Source organism: Quercus suber, unplaced genomic scaffold (genome assembly GCF_002906115.3).
Source record: "Quercus suber isolate HL8 unplaced genomic scaffold, Cork oak 2.0 scaffold_659, whole genome shotgun sequence".
Classification (NCBI taxonomy): Eukaryota; Viridiplantae; Streptophyta; class Magnoliopsida; order Fagales; family Fagaceae; genus Quercus; species Quercus suber.
The window spans coordinates 138601-148414 of record NW_027070100.1 but is presented as its reverse complement, the minus strand read 5'-3'; the positions used below and the strand labels follow the sequence as shown (position 1 = coordinate 148414).

Genomic DNA, 9814 nt, shown 5'->3' with positions numbered 1-9814 from the left:
CCCTCCACTTGCACGTCTCTTACTTTCAAATTCACCTTCTCACTTTTCAATCTCATTGTTTTAAAACCAAAAAATCTAGTAACGCACATTTTCACATAAACTTTGTTACAATTGTCTTATGTGGTAGATTATGAGTAGTAAAAAAAATAGTGAGTCCATGTAATAGTGACAATAGCCAATCATAATATGTCACATAGAATAATTGTGAAAAAGTGCGGTACTAGCATTATTGTTTTAAAACAAATAGATGGGAAAACCCAATTTTAGCCTCTCTTTCTTTCCCAGTTTCACTAACTCACTCTCCATTTTCCAAACAATTAGATATGAAAAGCTGCTGGATCTTTTTCAATGACAAAATGCATTTTCGAATTAGTTTAGAGAGAAGTTCTTTAAATTACTTTAAAATGATGACATGTGTCTTTTCAACTTGACTCAACTAAACTCCACACCACCCATAGTTTGAGATTTTATTTTTTATTTTATTATAAATGGTAAATTCTACTAACATACCTGAGATTTAAGCTAATGCCAACCAGGTTCAAGACTTTTCAAAACTAACCAATTTGACCCCTAAACAATTAATTATTTTTTCTCAACACATTCCTTAAAAAAAAAAGAAAAAAAAGAAAGAAAAAAAAGACATGTCACCATTTTAAAGAAATTTGAAAGGTCTCTCATCCTCCCACTGTGCAAAGTAAAAGTGGGTGACCATTACTACAACATCGCACCCCAGGTGCAGCAAGCCCACGATGCAGACCCACGTGGGCCTAAAAGGCAGTTAAAACTCCAGAGCCCAATACCCCATAAGCCCGCGTCACAGAGCACGGCCAGGTTTTGAAAGCCGAAGCCTATCTATCACTGGAGCACAAAACAATTTGCCAGCAAAAGAAAAGGGACAGTTTTTAATTTTAGTATTTATATATATGAACGACTCTGAATGAGAGCGTCCTTTGACAGTATCGAAAGGATCATTCACAGAGTCACACCTCGAAGTGTTGTCAGCTTATAATATTGTCGACAACACTTCTCTTTCTCTAAGCGTTCTCAGCTTTCTCTCAAACCTCTCTAAATTGATCTCTCATCAATGGCTCAATTGGCCGCATCTCAGGTTCACTACCCATTTCTTTCAATCTATCTGTTTTTCTCTTCCTTTTTTTTCATTACCCAAATCAAAAACATGGGTCTATGTCTTTTGGGAACTTTTTGGTTTAAAACTTTTGACTTTTGTTTTACTAATGTTTTTGGCGTGTGGGTTTGTTTTTCAGGTTGCTGTTACTGTTCCTGTTGGAAGCGATTTGTCCACTAGGAGATCTGTGTTTAAGGTTTTTCTAATCTTTTTCTATTTTTCTCTGATTAATTTTGTGCTTAAAAATGCATACTTTTTTATAATCCATAATTAAATGGTTTAAGTGTTTTTGTTAGTTCTTACCTCTTTGTTTGATGGTTTTTTTGTTGTTGTTGTTATGGATCATATAAATTAATGGGCTTGTTAATAGTTGTGCAGTCTTATTTTAAGTTTACATTCGTATGTGAATTTGATCAGCTGAATTATTTTTTACCTTTTATGCTTCATTTCGACCCTATTGAACTAAAAGATTGAAAATTCAAATCCTTCTCTTCATCTACTTTCATGCAAACGAACCAATAAAGAAATCGTAAAAGTTTCTGAAAAAGTGTTTTCAGTGTCAGGTTTATTTATTTATTTATTTTTTTTACTTTGAACGAGTTTTAAGTAGTGGAAGTTTGAGTTCTGATAGCCAACTTTGTGATTGCTTTCTCATTATTTTTCTCAATTTTGGAAGCATGGGTTTTGGTTTAGTTTAATTGCAATAGGCTCAAATTGTTCGAATGGGTGGTAATTCAATGAATTGATAGCTTTTACCCTTCTTTAGAAACTGTAATAGTGTTGATGGGTTATTTACAATGAAGCCTGTAGAAAACTGATTATATCTTTTACTTTAGCTTTCATGTGGAAAAATCACTTAATTTTCCTTGGGAAAAAATATTTTGTAGAAAATCTTTGATCAAAGCAATTGAGAATACACTGTTTTCTTCTACTGTGGTTTTACTCGATTTGTACAACATAATCCAGCACCCGTATTCACTTTATTGTATGTCTATTTATCTAACTATTCTTCCCACTAAAACAACCCCATTTCCTTGTACAGCAAAAGGACAAAAAAAAGAAAAAGAATTGAAGTCACTGTAATGAAATTTTAGTATAACTTAAGGAAAGAAGCTTATGGATTTGAAGTCATAGGTATCTGATTTGTCTTTTCAGTGTAGTGATCCTTGTGCATTGTCCTCAATACCTCAGTGTATATGTATATAGAGTTTTAATAATTGTTTACATGATTCTTTGAGACAAATATGAATGATATAATTCACATTAGAATTCATTTTACCTGATTACTGTATACAAATTGAGCTTCTCTGCAATGTCTATGGTTAATGATTTTCTCAAGGCAATTGCTCCTCATTTTGTTGCAGACTCATAGCATAAGCTTTCATGATAAATTGTGGGCGCCTTCCTTGTCATTGGACTTAAAAACGAAGAATGCACGGTTGAGAAATCGACACATAATATGCCAATCAGTGCAACAAGCTAGTGTACCTAAAGTTAATGTTTCCCCTTTATACCTTGAAGATGCTAAAGAGCCCCCACTAAATATACACAAGCCTAAGGAACCTTATACAGCAACCATTGTTTCTGTGGAGAGGATTGTTGGCCCTAAAGCCCCTGGAGAGACTTGCCATATTGTGATTGATCATGGTGGCAATGTTCCATACTGGGAAGGACAGAGTTATGGTATAATTCCTCCTGTAAGTAACTAGTTACCTGGTCATTATCCTCTTGCATTGTGCTTCTCTGGAGTTTTAGGTTCCCTTTCTAAGCTTATTATAACCAAGATCTATAGTATTATAAATGATGTTGTCATGCTACTGGCTAGGATAAGAGCATTAAACTAATAATAATAATCTAGTTTTTGCATTCAATTCCATTTGACGGACGATCTCAATTAATATCTTTATCCATATATTTATAATAATGTTCTTGCCATGCTAATAGTTGTATCTGTGAAGTACAACTGTTCCGTTGTAAAATCTATATAATCATTTCGTTGCACCACAGGGTGAAAACCCAAAGAAACCAGGGAGTCCGCACAATGTTCGTTTGTACTCAATTGCCTCCACTAGGTATGGAGACACTTTTGATGGCAAAACAGCCAGCTTTTGCGTTCGTCGTGCTGTTTATTATGACCCTGAGACTGGGAAGGAGGATCCTTCCAAGAATGGTGTATGCAGCAATTTTTTATGCAACTCAAAGCCTGGAGATAAAGTTAGGGTCACAGGTAGGGCGTGCTTTACATAAAAACCATATTTGATGTTTTTGAAAACTTCCCACTCAAGTAGTCAAGAATCGCATCACTTGTTCACGAAATCTTTCATAATTAATTTTCATATGTACTGATTAGCTGATATGAACAGAGAATCAGCAGATTGATATAAGTTCCCAATTGAAATTTGTGCAACAGAAGGCACGATATTGGTGGTTTAGGATGTGGATAGAAGTGCTTTCATTGCTACTTTAAACACCATATAGGGTTTTTTCCTGCTGTATCAAATTAACAAATTATTAATGCAGGTTCATGATTTGATAGGGGTAATTTAGGTAGTAAAAGGTGGGCAAGATAACTAGTTGCTACTGTCCAGATGGTCAATAGCCTGGATTGTTTGTTTAATTTAGACTGGTGGATCAGGATCTACTGGTCAATGATTCTTTCATCAAACTTTGACATTTAGATGCTTTTGATGATATCAGCATTTGAAGCTCAGGAGGAAAGATGATATAAACTCTCATATAATTTATTTAACCGGTAATTTTAACATGCATGTGCTTAAATTTCAATATATTTTCTTCCTTCCCCTTGGAAGAAAGAGGTTTACATCATGTGCCAAAAAATTTTTTACAGTGAAAGGAGATTTTCTTTCATTTAGGTAAACTACAGCAACGTATCATTGGGCTTAACTAGTATGTTATTCATAATTAACATAAATAGTTAAAACATTTCCTGCCTTTTCCAACCAAATCTGGCACATAAATGAGTACAATTTGAAGGGAAGACTTTTTACCCTATGCCAAGGATTTTGTTCTTATCCTAAGTGAAACTTTATTTTATTTAAAATTTCTAGAGGGTGTAAAGTGCATTTTAGCCCTTTTTTTTTTTAATGGTTAAATTGCTTTGTTTAACCTTTTTTCGTTTATTATCCCAAGGTTTTGCTTATGTTTTCTACAGTTAATGAGCTCTAGCTCAAATGATGTCTCCTTCCCTTTGTATGAATAAGGTGGAGAGTGAGAGGTTCAAGTTGGTGCTGCTTTAGCAGTGTGTCTTAATGCTTGTTTAGTTAGGATATACTATGGCTCAGTTTGTTTTATCCATGATCATCATATTTGGAGGAATGGATAGATAAATTTATTTAATTTTGTTAATTCTCTGGTGTTGGTTTATCATAGATTTTCATTGTAATTTTGGTCTAGACTTGGCTTCTTATCTGCTCTTATCTGAATTTTATGGAAGGTCCCTCTGGCAAGATAATGCTTTTGCCTGAAGACAACCCAAATGCCACCCACATAATGATTGCTACTGGAACTGGCATTGCTCCATATAGAGGCTATCTTCGTCGTATGTTCATGGAGTCTGTTCCTACATTCAAGTTCAATGGTCTTGCTTGGCTGTTCCTTGGGGTTGCCAATTCTGACAGTCTTCTCTACGATGATGAATTTAAAAAGTATCTTAAGGACTATCCAGATAACTTCCGCTATGACCTGGCCCTTAGTAGAGAGCAAAAGAGTAAGAGTGGAGGCAAGATGTATGTTCAGGACAAGATTGAGGAATACAGTGATGAAATTTTCAAACTGTTGGATACTGGTGCCCACATTTATTTCTGTGGTCTTAAGGGAATGATGCCTGGGATCCAAGAAACGCTTAAGCGAGTTGCAGACCAACGAGGGGAGAATTGGGAAGAGAAGCTCTCACAGCTCAAAAAGAACAAACAATGGCATGTTGAGGTCTACTAAAGCTTGATGCTATGAAATCCTGTTTCATGAAAATTGTATTAGCCTTTTGATGTTAGGAACTTGGCCTTTTTTTTTCTTTTTCTTTTTTTTTTTTTTCCTTTTTTTAATATTTTTTTTATTGATCAGTTTTTTAGATGAGGAGCTTGAATGGTAGTTATCATTTTTCTGTGTTATTAAATGACAAATAAGACAAGTTTGATTCCCTTGGTTAATACAAATTAAGAAGCCCTTTCAATGGGATTCTTGCAGCATGACTTATTTTTAAATTTGAATGGCCAAAGCCAAAAGATGCTCTACTTTGTCAAGTGTAGTTGTCCTTTTGTTGTGGCACTAAAGTAGCCGTAGAATAATTTAATCAATGCTGTGTTTTCTTAGGACCAGTGTTCAAGGCGGCTTGGTGTCTTTAAGATATATGAACATGACGAAGATAGCCTCTATATGGTTTCACATAAAATCTACATTGAATGGAGTAGAAGTGGTTTTAGATAGACTTAAAATGGTTTCAAATAATTTGGAAGTATACACATTCAAATTTGAATATGTACACTTGCCAAAATGAGAAATGAAATGATACTTGGCATAATTGAAGCCATTTTAAATTATAAAAACAGTTGGCATGAAATTGTGGGAATTAAAATCAACAACCATAACAACAATTTTAATAAGCATAGACTTATGTTTATTATAATATACTAATTTAAAAACTTTTTTTTTTTTGAGAGTAATTGAAAATTATGTGGCATGATACAGATTAACAGCATGGAGAATGGTCATGAATGGTGAATTCAAGTGCGAAGATCCATATATTTACTAATTCCTTTATTAATTGCAGACATCATCAGTAACTTGAACAAGACTTTATAGACAATAATGATAACATGTTATGAAATTGACATGTAATGATGAAGCTTTATAATATAATAATAAATCTAGTTTTTTTAAATGTTATTTCTAAGTAGTATTAATTCTAAAATTATTTTTGAGTAAACTGTTGAATGAAAACTTATAATAACTGAAATTTGTGAGAATTTATATAATAATAATTGTTATGTATAAATAACAAAATAAGCTGTTTGAACCTAATTTAAATCATAATTATTACTAAAAATAAAATAAAGAATGAACTAATAATCATTAGCAAATGTATACTCTAATTATTTGGCTGTGAACGTATATTTTGATTAATTTTTCTAATTAGGGATTATGTACTCTTACATATGTGCACTTAGAAAACCCTAATGAAATGGATTGCCCATATGGGCCCCTATTTGGGTCTCTCTATTGGCCTAAATGTCAACATTATTAATATTTTTATTGTATTTTTATTTTCAAAATATTATTTAAACATATAATGGAATTTATTACGATTTTTAGCTATTTGTAAGTTAATGACTTTTACATATTTTATCATGAATCAGCTATTTGTAAATTAATGACTTTGTGTTGTGCAAACAAATTAATAGTAATTGTATCTTCAAACGAGTAAATAATATCTCTCAACCGTGCGTAATGTTTTTTTATAATGTATTTTCGTTTGATAGGGGAGTAGCAACCAAAAAGGTGATTATTTTGATTTATTGGATAAAGATACAAATTAATGACTTTTACATATTTTATCATGAGTCAACTATTTGTAAATTAATGACTTTGTGTTGTGCAGACAAATTAATAGTAATTGTATCTTCAAACGAGTAATTAATAATCTCTCAACCATGCGTAATGGTTTTTTATAATGTATTGTTCGTTTGATAGGGATTAGCAACCAAAAAGGTAATTATTTTGATTTATTAGATAAAGATACAAAATAATACTAGCTCAAGAATATAGAGGATTTTCTCCAAAACAATTCGTAAGGAGTGTGCTTCTCTTCTTATATTTGATTTTCTCTTTATGACTTAATTTTAATGAAGCCGGTTTATTTCTTTAATAATAATAAGAAATTTTATGAAGTTTTTTTTTTTTTTTTTTTTTTTTTTTAATTTCCTTAATAATAATAATTAAAAAAAAGGCTTGGCATTTTGGGGATTAAAAACTTTTTGCTCCCTACCCCCTCCTAAAAAAAAGTCATTTGAATAATTATAAATAGTTTTGCTTTATGATCTTGCTTTATAATTTGTGAGTCAATAGTAATAAACACAATTCCCCAGTTAACTTGTGATTATAAATAGAATAGTATATACTTGTTAATTTTTGAATCAGAAATTGAAATTACATACATTTAGAATGCAATATGTTTTACTTTTTTTATATAAAAAATTAAATTTTGAAATGAGAAAAAAAAAAACACAAATAAAATAGTATAATTGATGGAGAATAAATGTCCCTCTAATAATAAAAATAATAATAATAACAACAACAATAACAATAACAATAACAATAACAATAATAACAACATTTTTTTTTTTTTTATAAATTTGATAGCTACAACTCAGAGGGGGAATTTGAATCCTAGATTAGGCTAATATTAGAAAATAAGTAATTTTAAAAAAATCAAATGGTGTAGGTTGTTGCATTTTATTTTAAGTCTAAGTCAATATTCATACTTCATGAGTTAGGAATTCATGGTGAGAATTTTTTTTTTTTTTTTGAGATAATTACAACATGCTGCTAACCCCGCAACTTGAACCCTTTTCTATCTAGACCTCAAAGCATTTTGTGCATAGGGAGGTGTCAATTCAATTACAAGGCTTTTGGCTAGTGAGAACTATTAATTGTAGTTGTCCCTTTGACATAGTCCCAAAACGTTGGTTAATGATTTCAAACCAAGAGCTTTATGGATATTATGAGATTTTAAAAACCATTCAACCAAAATGTTTCTAAATAGTAGATGAAGTACCCATTTGGATCGCGTCCAGCGCATCCACATTTAGCGTTTTTGGATTATGAACAGTGCAAATAAACAAATAAACAGTGTTTTGTGAGTGTAAACAGTAACCAAAAATTAATTTTTTTTTATTTTTTTCAATTTTTAATTTTTAATTTTCAGCAAAATAAGCGGTATCTAAACGTATTCGAAATGTAGCTCAAGAATCAAATGTCACTTCCTCCCCTTATATCAATAAATTGAGATGACACTGTAAAACTCATGCAATGTATACGTCTTTACGAATCCCCCTCATGCCAATCCAAAAAAAGGGTACAAAGAGTTCTCTGGATGGGATGATGGGCTTTGTAATTGCACATTGAGGAGGAAACCACTTCTAGGCTGTCATTACACGGATCACAGATGTGGGCTTATTTAATTCTTGAGTCCAAAATTCCATAGAAGGTTGGTTTTACTTTCTAGCTTGTCCAGTAGATCACTTGTTGGCTGGCTCTTATGGCTTTTAGACTTCCCACGTATTGGTGATTTGGTGAGACTTATATATAAAAAAAAAAAACTAATAATTTAGAAAAGTAAAGGGACAATCATTATTCATACACCAAAAAGAATACAACACAACATACTAGAACAAGTCAAAAAAGACAGATCTAGTTGATTAGGAATCTCACACAATATGGATCTGACTCAAAAATTAATTAGGGAAAAAAAACCAGCATCAAATTTCATTTGACACGTTTTTTGTGTGCTTTCATTTCAATCTATCCTCTTGTAGTGCTCTGATACCTTTGGGTGCCTTATCTTGTCCTGATTGAGTTCCCCTTAAGAGGGTCTATTTTCTTTTATTACAAAGTTGAAATTTGTGTAAAAGGGCTCATGCAATCTATGTAATCATCCAGAAACACCAGTAAAGTGTCAATTCAAAGGGGGGCTACGCATATATGTGACAGTGATGTTGTGGATCTCCGAAGTGTCAGCACTAAATGCACTATCCTTGCTCCTTAGAATGAATATTGAATAGTCCTACTCCTTTTTTTTTTTTTTTGGGCTCAAAATTAGAGTATATAGTTATTTTAATTTCTTTGCTAGGGAGAGTCAAGCTCCCTTTCATTGATAAAATTGGTAGATTGAGTTTAAGTTCACTTCTTTGGGAGAGCCAAATACGTCAATAATTATGTTAGTTGTCAAAGGCCTTTGGCTAAAACTTATTACATATACATGTGCGTTTAAAATTGTGGGTTGAACTCATGTTTTTAGTTGTAAAACACGTGCATAACTACACAAATCAGTACTTATTTAATTTGTTTGTATTCTATGATCATTCATCAAAAGAATATTGAGAACCCACCGTGCACAACTCAATGCTCTCTGTAGGATAAATGATCCCATACCTTATTATTGCGTGTTAGAAATAGTATATATACCCTTCAAAAAGAATTATATCCCTTATGACTCCAAAAAACTCTGCTGAATATTGTAGCCAAAAAAAAAAAAATTTAGAACTCTCTAATCTCTACTGAATATTCGAGGCATGTCCCTATTACTTTCCAGCTCTTCACGAGTCACTAGAGTACTAAATTGGCCTATTGTTTGCATGTGATATGATCAATAATGATAACGTAAATAAATATGGTAAAAGATGATTGGCATGCATTGACCTTAACTGTCTACGCAGTTGGCTCGTGATTATGGCTTTCAAATAAATAAAAAAATCTTATTACCAAAAGGAAAATGATTCTGGGTGGTGAACCCAAAAAAAAAAAAAAAATAGTACTTCACTGCCCTGGAAAACAGGTCCTTCCCCATTCTTTTCAATATTCTTTTATAATTTAATTACAATATAATACTTTATGTCCTGTTCTGTTTATAATATTATGCTTCCAGTCTCTGGTGCAAATTGCACGTGCTATCTT

General features: G+C 32.1%; 1 protein-coding gene across 1 annotated transcript; it reads left to right on the top strand.

Annotated features, from left to right (window-relative positions):
- The first annotated feature begins 910 nt into the window (after positions 1–910).
- Positions 911–5331, top strand: LOC112031481 (ferredoxin--NADP reductase, root isozyme, chloroplastic). Its single transcript, XM_024064176.2, has 5 exons — positions 911–1108; positions 1266–1322; positions 2491–2823; positions 3134–3353; positions 4581–5331. Exons 1-5 carry the CDS (start codon positions 1085–1087, stop codon positions 5078–5080), a joined length of 1134 nt encoding a protein of 377 aa, XP_023919944.2. The 5' UTR covers positions 911–1084; the 3' UTR covers positions 5081–5331.
- The last annotated feature ends 4483 nt before the right edge of the window (positions 5332–9814 follow it).